Raw genomic sequence first — 18,984 nt, 5'->3', positions numbered from 1 at the left:
AACCTCCTAAATACATACTTGCTTTTAGGGAAGGTAGGGAGAAGGAACATTTTCCAGCCATGAATTCAAGAGAATTCTTAAAAAGAACAGAAGTTCGTTGTGCAAGTAAGAGATTGGAAACTCAACTCTCCCAGGATCAGTCCTCCTTTACTTATGGCTTAAAAGCTGCAGAAAACTAAAAGCATAATCCCTGATGTTTCACTATACTTGCAGGTCTAAAATGTTTGCCCTCTGAATATGCCAATACTGCAAATAACTGGGTAAGAAGCTAATAACTCTCTGGGTTTCATGATAATTTATAGATATCCAAAGCACCTCACTGGTACATCCACATAGCAGTACAAATTGGTCTGTTTGTAAATGGTTTCATCTACCTGCCAGCAGCGAGATGAAAAAGAATATTGATAGCATAACTGGGAAGTTATGTAAATTGGACAACTAAAATGATTCCAAATAATCTCTAAGTCTTTCCTATCCTCACAATAAAAATCATTAATCCTCTCTTTTGTACACAACCTTTAGCAGACACGCAATTTTTCTGCAGCTGTCACTAGAGAAGTAGTCAAAGAAAAGGGAAGAAAATAGATTTTGAAAGTTGGCACTCATTTTCTGTAATTGGTTTTTCTGATTACAAACAGCTGGAACCAGGACACTAACAATTTTTGATGTTACTGTTTTAAAGCTATTTGTTATGCAAAAATCTACTATTTGTTTCTAACATACTGGTTGTAATTTTCTAATTATTTCTGATTTCTTATCTTTTTTTTTTTAGCATAAAAAATTGTAACATTTTACTTTTCTCCATAGCAATAATTATGAATTTACAATCTCACACACATATCCTGTCAAGACAGACTGGATGTAAGCAAGTTTTAAAATGAGTTTTTTAAGTAATAAGTTTTTTAAGAAAAAAACATAAAAAAGCTATCATACACATTAAAAGCTATCAAAGTTTTGCATGAAAAAATAGTTTTATCCAAGAAATAGACTGCATAATTAAGCAATTCAAATCTTAGTTATAAACTGATTTTAATTAAAGATAATCTGACTCATTTCGACTAAGTAAAAATTTAAGTCAGACAACATATTTGTATCTATTTTCTAAAATACCCATCTCTTCTCCACAGTGGCTGATCAAACTTGCCAGTGAAAAACATTTTGAGTAGGCAACTTGTAATACAGCTATGGTTTATTTCTGTCAGAGGCTGACTGCTGAAGTGTGGAAGAAACTCATTAAAAACTTCTCACTGTGATTCTGCATTACAAGGAAAAAAAAGAAAGAAAATACTTAATGAAGGGTATGCTTAGCCTGAAGACACATTCATATTCTGCTTTTCATTGTACACTATTTCAGTAAGCAATTAAAAGACAGCAATTAGTCACAGAAACACTATTCATACTGGTCATACTGGGAGATTATAGACTTCAGCACTGATTTTGTGTTAATATTATGAAAGTAATGAGGGAGATCAAGATAATACAGCAAAATAAATAGAAGGATCTCTTACCTTAATCTTAAGACAAGATTCACTGCACAAGGAACTTCACTGTATTCCTCACTAACAGCAGGCTGAGACTATTAGAGAAAAAAGCAAAAAGTCTTGTAAAGGATGCTAAAGAAAAAAAAAAATTTAGAAAACGTCCCATGCTAACAGTTTGAAGTTAGCACAGAATATTTAACACATTCTCTAGCTCTCACAAACCCTTTAAACACTTTCAGTACACGTCAGCCTATAATATAGCTGATACCAGTAAAACTCCCATATTTCAATTACAGAGAAACAAGAAATAAATAAGGCCTGCATTAAAGCACTGAGTGTAGGAGCTTATAATCCACCTTGCATCAATGCAACAATTACCTATTAAATAATATGCACACAGTGAGAATTCCAAACTACTACATATTATTTTTGTGTAACAGTTTTGGTTGTTAAGGAAGTCTTACATCTCCCCATATGCAAAGAACGAGCAGCATATCAAAGCAGGTATCACAGCTCAGAAGATGTCTTCCACAGAGAAAAATCAGGAACACTGATATCTTTCACATTATCACTCCTCCCTCACACTGTGATATCCTCCCAGCTCTCAACAAAAATCTGTATGAAGTCTCAAGCAAAAGTGTATCCTACACAGAGAAAGCACCAGGCTTCTCTACCCTACTATGAATTCATACCCAACTTGGCATATTGTCACCAGGCACAGAACAGCCTGTTCAAAGGTTACAAAGGGTTCAGAAGCCCTCCCAAAATAAAGACTTGCATCACAAATTTCATATGACAGTTTTTTTAACAGTTTTCCATATCAATGCTACTTTTAAATATGTTGCACAAGATCCATATTTTATTATCTGTGTATTTTCAGCAAACATTACTGAATTTTTAGATAATTATTTTTCACAATTATTAAAATGAGAGCAGGACTCTTTCTGCTTCAATTAAATTCCTTCCATTTATATAAGCTACTACTATTTCTGCATCTTCAATAGACGTGTTATGCTAGTATACAGGAATGAGGTCCCAAAAACCCAAACAGTGACAAGATGCATTAGTCTTGGTTGCATGACTGCACAAGTCATCTTCTAGAGCATTTTGGGAAACAAAAATCAACAGAAGACTTCAAGTAGAGGTTTTTTTTTTCTCTTTCATATACTAAGCAACTTTTTTTATTGTGAGTTACCTGTATAAACTGGGTCACAAGCAGTAGAACTCTGAACATTTAAGACAGAAAGACTGTGTGGTGAAAGTCCTTTTTTTGTACCCAGCTTACATAAAGTATCTCAGATGCTGAAGAGCTGTGTAAATGAGGTCTGCAATGGAGACACGGGTCATCACAGGAGCTGACAGAACTAAATCTGGCAGCAAGCTGCTAGGCTTTTAGAAGATTTCTCTGACACCACTGAAAATCAGAGAATCTAAAATTGTAGGTAAAGTGGTAAGGGTCACCCACCCAAGGAACAGACATTTTTAAAGACCATTTAGTCTGTAAGCCATAATCCTATTAAACAATTGATTATAGCAGCAGTGCTTCCCACACTTAGCACAAAGGCCATGAAATTCTATATAGTATTTTATTCTTCTGAATTAATCTAATATGCTTCTGTACTGAACTACTACTTCACTGTGTATTGAAGGAAATACTTTATTTATAAGCTACATGTCATGATATAGATCCTAAGAAGAAAAAAATATTTGGAGATATGCTGGCTACTCCAATGCAGCCTTCATTACCCTTACAGACAGCAGTTAGTGTGATCTTAGTTACACAGTTTCATTAAATACAGCCAAATTACCTATCTTCATGAATTCTCCTGGGCATAAACATAGCGTGGCTTTTAAATTCCTATCCATCTTATCCACTGTATGCTGAAGTTCACTGTTACAGGTACAATGGCATACAGATCTGTCCTCACAAGCTCTTGCCATACAAGGCTCCAGAACAATACTCCCACCTCAATTCACATTTTTAACAGCAGACATGAAAAAGAAATCCCTTCACTCAAATGCTTGAAAGAAAAGAAAAATTGATAAAGACATTTTTACCTCTGTGTTCTCCTCCTCTTTCAGTCTTCGTGACTGGAAAACAAATGTAGTGAGATATGAACTATGCAGCTTTATGCAACAAAGATCCATAAATACTAACAATTAACATAAAGTCAGAACATCTTTCAGAGTATAAATGTCACAAACAGAACATACCTTTTCCTGAGAAATAGCAGCTTTGCCTTCTTCACTCTTCTCATCCATTTCATCATCACTCCATTCCCAGTCCCCATCTTCTGTTTTATGGAGGTGACCACTGGAACCTGGCACTCGTCTGACCTACCAAAATATTGTTCACCATTACACAGACATCTTTAGTCTTTATTGGTGTTCTGGTTAAGCAGCAATTATTTGTGATTTTTATTCTATGTGCTCTCATTAATTTGCTACAGGAACCACTAACATATTCTAATAATATCTGACCTCCTTAAGCCAGTGGTGTTTCAATATCTTGCATTGTATGAGCACTGATCAACTTGGTTCTACATTCTTTTGGTTGGTGGCAGTGATGAAAACACAAAAGAGGGAAAAAACCTAAATATAAAAATCTGACTACAAAAATTACATTGATTAACAACATAATGAAACTTAAAAGAAAGACTAAACTGGTATTAGCCCTGCTCTGAACCCCTATGGTTTGCTTCAAACCATAATGTGCAGAGAGATGCAGCATGTGACAAATTCCAGCCACTTCTAAATCCCATCAGGTACCACATCAGCAAGACACATGACATGAAAATAGTATAGACCTTCAAGTCTGAGACCATGAGCTTCCAAAGAAACTGTGATGCAGGCATTAAGACAAATTTTCCAAAGCAGATTTTCATAGAGAGCTGGACACTTATGCTATTTCTGTACTGGGTTTAGGCCAAGCACAATGTGGAGCTGGCCGGCCTGACACCACAGGAGCATGAGTGATAGGAGTCTTCTTCCAAAACATTGTCCATACACAAATATCTTGATGTCTGTCTGGACTCTCTTCCACTCTTCTTCCCTTCACTTTCCAAACACCTACCTGCTCCTCTCCCTTCCCTTCTGCACATATAAAACTAAACCAGAGAAAAGGGTGAAGTTTTCAGACTTCACCACACTTCTGCGTTTCCTTCAGTCCTTATGATATTCCTGATATTCCTTCTTTACATTTCTTCTCTGAAGTACTACTGAATTAGAGTGCCCTACTCACTTTCTCTGTATTTTGTCCTCATTTGTAACTGACAAGAGGGGAAACTTATGTAGGACACCGAGGGAATACCCTACTCCATCTCTTGATGCACAAATTCTACACAGTATTCCCATACCAAGCTCCTATTGGACCAATTTTAGCATAGCCATTTTCAAGCTTGGTAGAAGCAGCTTGTATGTGTTTGGGAGGGAGAAGCAGGCAGACATCAAAGCAAGCAGTGGCACAGCAATTCTCTACTCAGCTGCAATCAGCCCAGGCACAATCAGTGAGGCTCTTACTGTCTACATGGTCAGGGATCAGCACAGACACAAGGCAATCTAGCAGGCAATTTGCCTGCTGCTTGTGGATGTAATTTATTATCCTTCAAGGAGACTGAGGTAGGCTTTTGTTTAACAGCACAGGCATCTTCCAAATGGCCTCAGACCTAGCAGAGGACATCATCCACAACTAAAACCATGCTTTTCCAGCACAATAGGATATATTGGTTTACAGACACATTCAAACACTGCATCATGCACTAATCAGTATCTCTTCTGCTTCCATTTTCAGTTGTTTTGAAGACTTATTCTAAACAGAATGATTTTAATGGGGCTTAATGATGCTTACATCATTTGCAGAGAGGAGTGCATTTCAAGTTTTTAAATAGACTGCCTTTTAATAAAAAAACCAAATGGCTCAAGGAAAAGAAACTTAGTACAAAGCAAAATACCATGTTAAATTAAATTATTTTCTTGAGAGGTTTCTGAAAGCAGAGAAACGAGTTTACTGGTACTCTGTTTCAATCAGACTGATTCCCACCAGCACCATGTTCACAGGAAAGAAATTATAATTTTAGCTAAGAACAAAGTACCCAACCTATTCAACTTCCAAACACATGAAGTTGTTGTCTAAAGCATTTTTTTGATTGGTATGTATGCTTAACACTTGCAATGCTTGGTGAACTAATTTGCACACCTTTTAGACTAACAAGCCTAGCTTTGATCACTCTGTTCTGGTTAAAGCCACAAAGAATCAGCCACATATGGAGGGCACGTACCCTTCCTAGGTGAAGGAAAGAGCGCAAGTGGCACACTATGTCTGCAAATAAATTGTCTCTTTGTTCATTGTAAACATCTCACTAGTATCAGATATTGAATGGAAATATACATAATTTATATAACATATTAAATTTCTGTTCTGGCTATCATTTCAGGTACTACTAGCAGACTGATACCACAGGCAGCATGCTTGCGTTTCAGTCCAATAATAACAGCATTAAGGCAATTGAGAATATTCTATATAGTTCTCCTGATACCCTGGTACAGTCTTCCATTTTAGAGAGAGAAATAAAGCAGCAAACAAATGAAGTTATTTATTTACAAGGGCACAAAGCAAATCTGGGACAGAGCATGGAACCTAAACAAACTTCCTGTGTATCTACAAAAATAAGAAGTAAGCTGGTTTACATTTTACATTGCATGCAGTAGCCATACAAATATAATTTCCCCATCAGCTTCAGTCAAAATACACATCAATAATTCCTTATGCTACAATTGTATATCTCTCAGGAAGTATTTCAGAGGGAAAGGAAAACAAATTAAAAAATGCTCAATTCTAATTTGGATTTTACTGATTAAAAATCTAAATGATTCCTCCAAAATAGGAACTAAGCTGAATCATAACTTTAGCTAATAACAATAAAAATGAAAGTTCAGTTTTACAAGACAAATTAACACCTATTAAAAAACATATCTCACGTAAGTCAGAAGACACCAGAGAATAAAAAATTACTTTGAATGACTGGAAGCTAAACTACAGCCAACAAACAAAAACAGCTCAGAGCATTGTCATGTACAACCAAAATCTGTTTCTAGGAGGAAAAGCTTAATAAGCCATTGTCAATATCACCACAGCTGTGGAAGAAAGACATTATGAACATCAGTTAAAACAGAGAATGCTTGGACAAATCAGTGAGTGAAAAAAACATGACCACCACAGAAATACTAAGCATTATAGTAGTAGTAGTAGAGGTATTGTATATGTTGGTCCTGGTTAAAGGTTATTGCAGAATACAATACAGTCACAAAGATTTAAGTATAAATTAAGCTGCTGACAGAACTATTTGTCACCACCATTTTAAAGTAGGATACAAATAATTTAGCATTCCCTGTCAATAACACCATGCAGTAGCTTGCCAGGAGAATGTGTGTTAACAGGGCAACTATAAATCCCACCCAATGAAGGTCAGGCCTAATCAGCCTGACAGAGAGAGAACTCCATCAGCAGAATGCAGAAGCTGCCACATTTCCCGGGGTGTAATGAAAAGAAGGCTACAATGTAGAGAAGAGAAACATAAATTGTCTTTTAGGCACTGATGCGCTCGCTATATGTAGATGTTAGAGACTGAGGAAAGAAGAATCTATTATTCATTACTGGTTCTTTAGCTGCTGCCATCTCTTTACGAGTTTATTTTTGTAAAGTGAAAGCGAAGGGAATGAAGGTTTTCTGAACACTCAGAATTTCCTACTTCCTTATTCACAACTGTGCAAAACAGCAAAGAACTGGGCCCACTTACAGATTAATTATTTTATTTCAGCATCTAAATTTAATAAAGAAATAAAAAAATAAAAGCATACTCTGTGGGATACCAGTGCATATACATAAAGCATTACTTCATTTCATACATGGTACAGCACATGATCTTAGACTATGTCACAAATCCCTTCTGTCAGTAAGAACAATGCTATGCATCTACTGTATTTCTCCTCCTTCTGCAGGAAGATGACTGAACTACTAACACTGACTTTCCCACTGTCTGAAATATTTAAGGTACTCCTACCCTGGAAACTGAATATTTGCAATGGAGTCCTGGATAGATTTAAACCAGCATTTTTAAACTTCATTCCACAGAAAGAGTATAGTGACCTGAAAGCATGGGAAGTAAGATGTAATTGTGTAAGTAAAACTGATGGCACTAATAAGCATTAGTATTGAGTATCATGGAAAGTGCCCTGCCACCCTCCATATGCAGGTAACAGAGAGCCCAAATTTAATTTGTTCCTGAATTCCTGGAGAGTAGCAAATGTGTAGATTCCACACATTTAAAGCACGTATGTAAAAGTCCTTGTGGAACCCTGACACTGCTTCCTATTAATTTCTAACTAGAGAATAGTCAGTGCTGTTGTCTGGTTTTTGTATTTGTGTATCTCTACAGAGGGCAAGCTATGCTTTTTTAATTTTTAAACACATACCCTTCCAGAAGTACTGCAGCTGGAGAAAAATTGTCTTTTATTTTACCACTGATGCCCTTCAGCTACATATGCTAGTACAGTAGTGAAGATACACCCAATCCCACATGCCCCAAAGAGCAGTAATGACAACGTAGTTATTTTAAAACCTCACCTTTTTAATTTTCTGCAGTCTGTCTTCATAAAAGCTTAAATTTGACTTTCAGGCAGAAAAAAAGAAAGACCAGTCAACTGATGCTATATACCTTCACCTCACACTGGTACTTACAGGAGACTGGACTCCCACTGTTACATAGATGACAGAAGATCTTATAGAAAAAATATACTCTTTAAAGTATGAATGTTTACTTGGTAATTGATAAGGAGAGGGTTTTTGCATAGCCAGTTCTCCCCTCTTTTTTTTTTTTTCATCACAAGTTTCAAGACCTTCACTTCCCATACAACTTCATGAGAAGCATTTATAAAACCATGACAGTTCCATGCTAGTTATTTTATGAAAAGAACAGTGATGTACAGAAGAGAATGTTCAGTAATAGGACATTACTGAACAGTTTTGGTTTTAGCACCACACTTTTCTCTGTGTATTTTTCTCTCAAAAAAAAATCCCTAGACCAGTTCCTTCCATACACAGCTTTAGCTTATAGAGGAAACAGATTTTATATTTTTTACCTTTCACCATCTTGCAAACCTTTCCTGAACATTTCCTAAGACAAAAAAGCAAATTTCAACCTTCACCCCTATGCATTTATTTTTATTTAAATGCAACAAAAAAAATCAGCCTATCATTGTGTATTCAATTATGGCACAAGCGTTTTGCTTAAAACAGCTACAGCTTTAATCACAGTTTAGCTCATAAGGTTAATGGCATGAAATCACTTTCTACAAAATATATTAAAGCAAAAGAACACTGTTCTTTTTGCATAAGAATACCTACACTGCAATTACATTTCTGCAAAATAAAACAACCCAAACCACAAAAACCCTGAGGTCCAAGGCAGCACATGAATTCCCACATATTCACATCATCCTTTGTTGAAGAGTTGAAGCACTAGGTCAGGAGAAAGCTGGTCCCCATCCAACCCAGTCTCACAGATCACATGAACATCCTAACCCCTTTGCTGATGACTATTCTTAAACTCCTCTGAATTCATTATATTGTGAAGTCTTATTTTATTCTGATGGAAGCCACGAAACTTCTGCAAACCTGAACGTGTTTTATGCAATTCAAACCCTTGTTTTTAATCACCACAATTATGCAGGCTATTGTTATTAATGGGATGTACCACTACCTTAGTAAAAAAGCACTCTGGCAATCTGCTTTGTAGAACTCAAAAGGTTTTAAAAAATCACAGTAATTTTGTGTTAGTATCCCCTCCCCTTAAACCATTCTGAATGCTGCAAATATCATGAAAAAACACCTTAGTCTTTGTTTTTCTCCTACTTAGATAAAGTTAGAATTTGCAGTGTTTCATACTCATATACAGAAACTATCGGGATACTCCCTAGAGGAATCAATTACACTGGCAGCTTAAAGTCAAGAAATATGAGATCATTATATCTTTCTCCATGAAAGAATACTGAATAGACGACACCAATAATTCTGCATTGAACAGGACTTCTTCAGCTTTCTACTGGTTGTGGAAGAGCACCTTTTTACGGGATAATACAGCAGAAGTCAACAAAAAAACAGATCTGTTTTTTTTTTTTTTAAAAAAGGCCATTTGCTTTAAATATTTATGGTACTGGTTTGTTTTTATAAGCCAAACAGTTTCATGGTTACATGATGACAAGTGTGACACCCAAGGGCACGGCCAATTGAGAAGACTGCCACGAAATCTTACTTAGGCTCCCAATTTAGAAATGGAATACAGTGCAGCTACCAGTGAGAGGAAAACAAAGCCATTATTAGCTGAAGAGGGAGGAGATGAGGGATCACATTCCTGCACCTCCAAAGGAAATTATGAGAAAAGTACCAGTGAATCAGAGTACCAAGTCCTTACCCACTCTGGGGGATTCCTTGTACAACATCCTCCCACTTTTCACTCTTCACCAATTCTTCTACTGCTGGGATAATGCTGTTTAGAGACAGCAAAATGAAGTGGCTCAAAGTAAGACACTATTTTGTTACCAAAACACCTTGTTTACAAGTCCAGGTACTTCCTGAACTTCTAATTCTGCTTTCCTTAAACATGAGGTTTTACCTAAATACTGCAACATATTTATTATCTCTGCTTTCAGCCTGAGTACTAAATTGGAATCTGATTTTGCTTTGAGAAATTGCAGTTTTACTAAAAATTCAGTCACATGGGAAATGTGCAAATTTAGTAACTCAGTATGATTTTTGGTTTTCAGACATTATTTCTCCATTTAGTAGTTCCACTATGTAAACTTCATTACTGAATGTTATTAGCTGCAAATAATTCTTTCACTTACATTTTATTCTTTCAGGCATGAATGTGTACTTGTGCTCAGAAGGATGTTTTCAATTAATTGTGCAGAGGAGATACATTGCTCCTCAAACACAAGGAATCCCAAATGGCTATCAGGCACGACCTGATGGCTAATTCACAAATGCAGAGTGAGGCTCTTTTCTATCCCCTTTCTTTTCCTGCCTGCTTCCCTCCACCCTTCCAATCACATTAAGGTGTCAAGGCCAAGGGTACCTAGCAAGAATCAAAGAAAGCAAATCAAAGATACAGCAAATTGGTGAAGAACTTAGTACTCTGAAAGATGATGAAGACAGATCAGGATCTTTAGAGCTTTTTTCCCTGGCTGCTCAGATGAATGCACAACATGATGGTGAATCACTACTAAGAAGACTTTCCACTAGAGGGATCCACCTAGATAATCATAATTTTCCAATTCCACCATGCTTTTCTATCATCCAAGTTGTTTACTTTCTTAAAATAACCAAAGATAAAAGAAAGAAAGAAGACAAATACAGCCTCATATAGAGCTTTCATTATTCAGTAGTAGAAAACTCATTATAAGGTGGGTTTCACTCTCAGCAATAGACACAGTAAAGAATATTTAGGAAAACAGTCTATTACTGTAGAATTCAAAGAAGAAATTACTATGACTTTCACTTACTTTCAAACTCAGAGGCTTGAAAGTACCATTTCAAGGTCAAATTCTAATTTCTACCTTTTTCTATTTTCTCCAAGGTTTCCAATTGCTTATGTACATAAGAGAAATTACTCTAATACACATTCTGCATTCCACACAGATTTTAAAGAGACTTGAATTTATTCAAGGTCTCTCTCAAATATTAAGGTGATCAAATTAAAACTTGAGCGTAGTTCTCAAAAAAAGTCATAAATTAACATGAAAATAATTAACAGAGATCTGCAATTTTTATAAAATCCAATTTTCTAAAACCCCCAGTGTTTCTATTTTAGTCAAATATCAAGAAGCAGCATGCATTCATCCAGCTTACAGTGTTTAAAATCCCAGAGCTGGAGCGAGACTCCCAGCCTGTGACTGCAGCTCAGGCAGGATGGATCCCGCTGGCTGCACAGCACTGGATGTGGCTGCCCTCTGCTGCCAGTAAATCCCACACAGCCCTGCTGGGATGTGCATCCCTGACACTCCCTTTCTCTCTGCATACTGTCTGACTTTACCTTGAGCTGCAGATGCACTGCTTGAATAACCTTCTCATGGAGCTGTTTTTCAGAGCTAAACAGAAATGAACTATTACTGTTCCAGCCCTTCTTTCTGCTCTGCTGGCCTTAATCTACTTGTTCTGGTTAAAACCTCGAAGTTTGCAGCTCCAGACATAATTTTTACTCCTTGAGACAAGAGCACTTTTCAGCTAAATTAAGTCCCCTGTAAGTATCACTGGGTAACACCATCTCAAGGATGTCCTGCTTCACCTGTACATCCCTTGCAGCTCACCCCTGGAACTTCTAAGAATATCACCAGTATCAAGCACAAGTGCAGGGCTAAAAGGAGTGTCAAAACAAATGATGTACAATGCTTTTTGGTACTGTACTTGTAAAAGCTTTACAGGGTCTAACCAGGAAAACATACTTACTTTACACTTCCTTCAGATTCTTGAGCCTGGACTCTTTCTTTTTGTTTCCCCTTTTTTTTTATTTTTTTTAAACTAACAGGGCTAAATATTTAATTTCTCCATATAAAAGCAAAAATTCTGACACACCTATTCCATCAGACACTAAGGAAATGGGAACAGGTGGGAATACTGCCTCTGAGTCACCTGGCTTTTTGAGAATCCTTTTTGTAATTCATCTGCCTGTGTGACTTCCCTGACAAACTTCCCAAAAATATACAAAATCGCAAGTAATACACACTTCCACATCCTCCCAAAACTCCTTGTTACCATTATGAACAAAGACAGGCAGAAAGCCTGTCTTTTCCAGAAAAGAAACCCTATGACATGAAGGTGACCCAAGCTAGCAGCTGTTGCTGCCCGCATTGACACAATATTGACCTGCCCTACAAATTGAGAAAATTTTTAGAAGCTAATTCCATTGAGACACTTTTACTTAAGGAGCCATTCCAAATCCAAGAGAAGCAATCTGGTATTGGATGTCATGCAAGTGAAATGTTTGAGGTTTAATTTCTCAGAAGGTAAACAGGTAAAACCAGCAACTTCCTGCACATTTTCAGGGACAGAAAACAAAATCTTTACAAAACAGGGCAATAAAATAGGATTATCTTCTGCTTATTTACAAGGCTTACTCCCTGATCAAAGACTATCACCAGCATCATACACACCCTGACTTCCTTTATCCTGTCTTGATTCTTTAATCACAACTCCTTCAACAGCACTTTCAAGAAAATCCTCCCCAGTTCTGCAAGTTTCAACAGCTTCAATAAATACCAAATATTTAGAGCTACTGGTCTAATCAGAAAAGTTCTCATTACACACCAACCCTCTGTCAGTCCATGTTCAAGATATTTTGAACAAGTCAGCAGGTCATGAACACATAAGCTAAGGAGCAGATCAATGCAGTTACACAAGAGACAGGGACTCCCTGCAAAAAAGAATTCTGAGGTGGAACCTGGATGGCCCATGGACTGGAACACACCTTCCAATAGGCAACAGGGCTACTTTTCAACAGTTAAGATGAATCGTGTAAGAGCTTCTAAACTCTGCCATAATAAGTAATCCAAGTTATTTTAGATTTGCATATGGCTATTTGAAGTACAAAGGCACTCAATTAAGCCATGGTTTGTTTCAAAGCTCACTTATTCTGTAACAATTAGATCCATTTGAGAAAACATAAAATCCAACCTCACAAAAAAACCACACAGATGGTAAAAGCACTCTATGAAAGTAAAGATGGACAAACTCATATACTGCATGAAGTTCCTTGCATCTAATGGCACAACTGCATGGCAAAAACACTAAGCAGTCCTCTTCCTTTATATGAAATGTTAAAACAAGGCTGGTGCAACTGCATGTTTCTGCCCCTTAAAACATTTTCCAATTTTACTACCCATGAATGCAGACACTGCTTTTTCATTATTTGAATTGCTGTCAAATTTACATTTTTGAAAAAGTGCTCTTTTTAGATTTCCCTTCCAACAGCTTCTTGAAAAAAAAATTACCTGACATGGTGTGAGTGCCAATTTCTCTTTTTTTTTTTTTAGTAATATTCAACCATATAAACACAGTTCCACTATTTATTTTTTTTAATTTACAGCAGTGTTCTGGATAACCTGAACAATTAATCTTCTGCAATGGAGGGCCCTCCCTCACACAAAGGATTGCCAAACACATATTTATAGTTCAGCTACTGCCTTCCAGAAGAAGTGTTCCAGTATAGCACATCCCTTCACTTTATATGTCAATATTATTTAAATAAGCTTTTCTTAAACTGTAAAGAAAAGTTAATATACAATTATATTAACAATCTGAGCTCAGGTTCATGTTGCTCTCTGCTTTTCAATTCAGCTGGAGTCCAGCTGCACTAACATACATCACTGGTGAGATGTATCTATCAGATGAAATCCATTACTGAAGCAAGGAAGGGCTGCACATGTATGCCTTGCTGAGGTGCAATTATGCTGTTATAGCTGTCCAAAAAATCTGGGATATAATGGTATTTTTCTCATTAAATGCAGGGGATTGGTGATGTCTTATGTAATGAAACATGACCATTACCTTAAAATAGCTGTACTAAAGAGCTAGAACTCCAACCCATCCATAAGGCCGTTTTTAGTGAAGTATAATAAAAACTAGTATCACTCACACTAATCATCTCTTCATGCTGTCACAGGTTTTTCCCACTAACGTACAATGCTCAGCTCTAAAAAAAGCTTCTATTAAGAGCACAATGCAATACCACCATTCCAAAAACAGAATTCAAGCCCAATTATTGCTCAGGTTTTTTGTTTTTTTTTTACTAGCAGCACTTCAGACAGCAATAAAATGAAATGCAGATACATGTTTTTCCCTGTTCACTTTGTAGAAGTGGCAGTCATGCAGGAGATTTTAAAATTTAAAAAAATAGGATTATAAAACCATAAAATTGACCCAGGGCCTTTGGGTATACAGAGTACATACAGTTATAATTAATTTTTTAGTGTGACAAGACTTGAAAATTGACTGTGGAACTCTAAAAGCTGTTTCACATTTCAAATTGCTCTATTCCAACAAAGCAATCCTAATCACAAATTACATAACTTAGTGTTCAGTTCAAAATTAAAACTACTTCAGCACACACTGATAAACAGTATATGTAAACTCTTGGTGGGCTGCTTCATGCCAGCAGTGCACACAGCCCTCATCCAAGCAGGACAGGACAGGCTGCTCTACCCTCACACCATTAACCAGGCAGAGGCACGGAGTGTCAGGGCTCCTACATCTATACCAATGACAAAAGCATGGCTTCAGATCATGTCCCTGCTTACCCAACCACACTGAGCTTGGACCATTCCTCACAGCATTTTCTCCAGCTCTTCTTGATACCAGCAGCACTCTCACAGGTGAGCAGTCCCATTAGTGAAACTCAGCCAGTAAGGAGCTGCATGGTCTAACACCCTTTCCTGTGGATCAGTACCAATATATCCAACCAGGTCCTGCACAGGAAGAGGCAGCACGTGCTCCTCCTGGCTAAGTGCTTCAGCATTATCCTTAATTACTAGGCTAGGGCGAGGAAGAAGGACGTCATCTAAAATTTAGTAGAATGAAAAGCAACTGAAACAATGGAACAGGGGAACATGCACACAATCATGTAGTTTACAACTCTAATGTTAAACAGTATTTTAAAGATGTGGTGAAGACATTGCTCAATTATCAAAATAGGGTTTACAGCAGGACACATCTTTACAGCACCAAATGTTTTCCTCACACATAACAAGACCTGTGTACCTGCTTCCTGGATTTCACAAACAGACCTGAAGTCATGTTTAGAAAAAAAACAGATGCCAAGTATAAGCTATAAAGGCAGAAACAAAACATGGGAACACTAAGTCAAGAGAGAAGAATTTAAAGTTAAAACTAAATTGAGGCTGGAGTTCTCGGCAACAAGGCAAAGCAATTATACTTGTGGTAAATGGAAGAAAAATTAGATTACCACAGGGCAGATCTGACATCTGTACTAGCAGTGGTGCTACAGATCATTAGTCATAGCCATTTTCCGCCAAGTGCCACAGAAGATAATTTAAGCAGTGATGACACCAGCTCCTTCCTATCTATTGCCCTAGTGATATTAGTTTTTCAATTACAGGGGTTACTTCTTCCAAGAGCAACCTCTTAGACATTTTACATGTTAATGTTTAAGCAACTAAACTCAACTTACACAAGCTTTTTAAACAAAACCCCGGAGTTTTATTATTAAAGTACATTTATATTTTATGGTGTCTTAAAACAGCACCTACATGCACAGTTCTAACAAGTGAATTAAACTTTAAATCCCCAATGAATTTTAATATTTTGTCCTTTTAAAATATAAATAATTGAACGTTTTCAGTAGCTAAAACCCAAATATTTTCTATTTATGATGTAATTAAAGTCATATTAATTTGTCTCCACCACTGTACAGCTTTGATTTCTTGAGATTCACACCTCTTTCAAATTAGAAAGAATTGTCAAAAATGTAGTTCAGAAAATTATTTCTGTGGTTATGTCTGGGAGGCTATCCTGCGTTCCCTTGGCAATTCCAAGTGCCGTGTTATCTAAAGAAATCCAAAGTACAGGTGTGTGCATGCAGGAGTTCACAGGCGGTCCCCACAGCCGACCGGGGACCCAGCTGCGGGACAGACCTCGGGCGGCACTCGCTCCGTCCGGAGCCTGCCTGGGACGCGTTTAAATGGCTCCGGCGCTCCCGAGCAGCAAAACGAAAACCAGGGGCCGGGTTTTCTCCAGCTGGATCCCGGTTTATGCGGGCATTGCTGCCACCACACGGCCAAACACTCAACTCCTCCTCTCCCCCTCGCAGGTGCGAACCTGCTCAGCGCAGCGCCCCTGCCACAAACCCTCTCAGGAGCCCTTCCTACTCCTCCAGCCTCTCGGAGCCCACCATCAACGAGGTCCCAAAATTACTTCCATATGAAGAAGATTCGAAGGAATTTGAAGCACTCATATCTTGCTGCCTGTCTCTCCCAAAACGAGAGCCACCAGCTGTGAGAACATTTCAGTGTTGCAGAATCAGGCCAAACCAATACTCCCAAAGACAACAGAAAATCGTACAAGTGCCTGTCGGGGTAGCTGCAGCCTGATGTGCCAACAAAGGCTGAAACAGCTCCTTTTCTGAAATGCCCTCCTCAAAACATCCCTCAGCCAACCTGCTTTTAGAAGGCTGGACTCAGCACACTACTGTGCCATCTGCAGAGCCTCAGCAGTCTTGGAGCAGGCATCTCATAGTGAAAACACATAGTGAGTTAAGGCACAACAGAAGGGGGAAAGGGAGTTCAGTAATTTTTCACACACAACAAACAGGAGTCTACATTCATTCCTGTTTCTTAGCTTTTATGAACAGCAGTTTGCTTCATATTTAAAGGTCTTAAAATACTCACCTGTTAGGAGTTACCATTTTTTTTATTCTGCTGCACATGACTTGGTAAGTTCATTTATACAAATGCCAAAGGCACCACAGAAATACCAGAATATGCTCTGCTGTGGACTTAACTCTGCCACCTGTGCAATAAGGCTCCACTAGTCTGAAAATCACAGCAGCGCTCATGCAGAGTTTCAATGTGACATTTTGGGTATAACATTTGAAATAATCCAAAGAACCAGGCAGTTGTCAACAAATAGCATTTAAAGTATCTTCACCCTTTCCCTAGGTGATCAATGAAGATATGAATTGTGCAGTTTATGAACCTATATGTTTGCAGGCCATCTTTTTCCCCACAACTAATTCACCTGTAGCTTTCTAAGAGGAAGTGAGAAAAAAATCGTATCAAGTATGACAAAAATCATGTATCATTTTGACAAGGCCAGAAAGGAAGTAAAAATCCCTCAGGGCTTCCTAGAGAAAGCAAGGCTGCAGAAAACATTAATTCAATACTCACTATCTTTGAAGGACTACATATGGCTCAGTCAGTCAACTAAAAATGTAAGGCAACTGAAGAGTCCCTGCTTTATCTTCCACAGCAGTCAAGAAATATACATGAATGCACTCACCTTTTTTGCTCTTTGTGCTATATTAGGTGTTCTAGTGAGCAGCTTTTCAATCAGGTATTCTCTATTCTGCAAAACCAACATTTGTTAAGTTAAAAATCAATCCAAGGAAAGAAGAAATTTCACATAGATTTTAAGGCAGAGCAAAATTTACTCATAGGGTTAAACGTTTTACCTTGGCTTTCTGGAAAAATTTGCATTTTAAAAGTTCTGCTGCTGTGGGCCTGAAAGATCAATAATAAATTAGAACAGAAAACAAAGACCCCTCTCAGTGAATACAGTACAAGACGTTAGTTAAATGGTACGTCTCTAATACTTTTGAATTAGTACTGTATGAATGGGGAATGAATGATAATAGCTACTGAATTAATTCACACAAACTCACTTACCACACATGAAAAAAATTAAGCCTCTCTATGGCAAAAATACCAAAAAAGAGAGAAAAAAAAAATCAGTCTCTTAAGCTGCCAATTTTCCCCCTTTTTTGTTCAACACAAATGCATTTAACCTTTAAAAAAAAATAAATAAGACAAACAAACAAAAAAAAGAAAAATAAAAAAACACAAGAAGGCAGGTATTTGGCTTTTTTTCCCCAAATGACTCTATGAATACAAGTAAAACTTTGTTCCACAGCAATAAAAGCATAATTACAGTTTCCATACAACAGCATCAGTAGCTCCTATTGGCATTCTTCTACCTCGTTGATGTCAGCAGATATTTTCAAGAAACTATGCTGACACTATTAACATGATGCATAAACCAAAGAGAGTCATTGGGATCATCTTCCAACCAAACAGATAAATACAAATCAAAACAACTGTAACTGACACACTTCATTTCTACTTGCAGTTCTGTTTAAGTCTCTTTCAGCATTTCCAAGAGATAACCTCAATCTCATAGCTACCAAAGTGAATGGCAGGTTTTGTCTCCCTATCTTCAGGGATCCAAAAAGCTACTTATCTAGCAAAAGCCAGACTCTAGTACTGAAGCAGACTCTGGAGAGAAAGCAAAGCATCTCTTGGGATGAGATAACATCCTCCATCATTTGCATTAGGAGCCCATACCACCATCCAGGACAAATTTTGACACAGCTGAATTTAGGGAAGTCAAAATCTTCAAGACTCATAAATCTTCTAAATAAACAGAAGCAACATCTGCTCTAGTTAGAATAAACTAGGTAAAACAAAGAGAAAGCTTCCATTTGGAAAATATCAATCTCAAAAAAATCCCCAAAAATCTGACCTAGTTTATTTCTTTGAGGACAGACCTATAATGTGAGCAAAAGATGAGTAGTAAATAGTCTGTATGTATCTATCAGTTCACACATGCAAGGGGTAATGAAACAACTCTTGACATTAATAAAAATAATTCAGTTTAGACAGACAGTAGGTTCCATAGAGCATTCTTCACCTCCAAAGCACCAAACTCTACAAAAAAGGAGTT

At 37.3% G+C, this 18,984-nt stretch overlaps 1 protein-coding gene across 4 annotated transcripts in view; it reads right to left on the bottom strand.

Moving 5' to 3' along the window:
* STK39 (serine/threonine kinase 39) overlaps window positions 1-18,984 on the bottom strand; it is an 83,850-nt gene that overhangs the window by 34,485 nt on the left and 30,381 nt on the right. For all 4 annotated transcript variants that reach the window (XM_015634544.3, XM_019007408.2, XM_015634539.3 and 1 more), the window contains 5 exons: window positions 17,717-17,765; window positions 17,545-17,610; window positions 3,696-3,818; window positions 3,540-3,572; window positions 1,509-1,576 (listed from right to left, as the gene is read on the bottom strand). In XM_015634544.3, the coding sequence (XP_015490030.1) occupies window positions 1,509-1,576; window positions 3,540-3,572; window positions 3,696-3,818; window positions 17,545-17,610; window positions 17,717-17,765 (339 nt within the window). The remainder of the gene's footprint in view (window positions 1-1,508; window positions 1,577-3,539; window positions 3,573-3,695; window positions 3,819-17,544; window positions 17,611-17,716; window positions 17,766-18,984) is intronic.

This window comes from Parus major, chromosome 7 (assembly GCF_001522545.3).
Source record: "Parus major isolate Abel chromosome 7, Parus_major1.1, whole genome shotgun sequence".
In the NCBI taxonomy this organism is placed as follows: domain Eukaryota; kingdom Metazoa; phylum Chordata; class Aves; order Passeriformes; family Paridae; genus Parus; species Parus major.
Note: the sequence above shows the minus strand (reverse complement) of the source record. Positions and strands in the feature narration are given on the sequence as shown.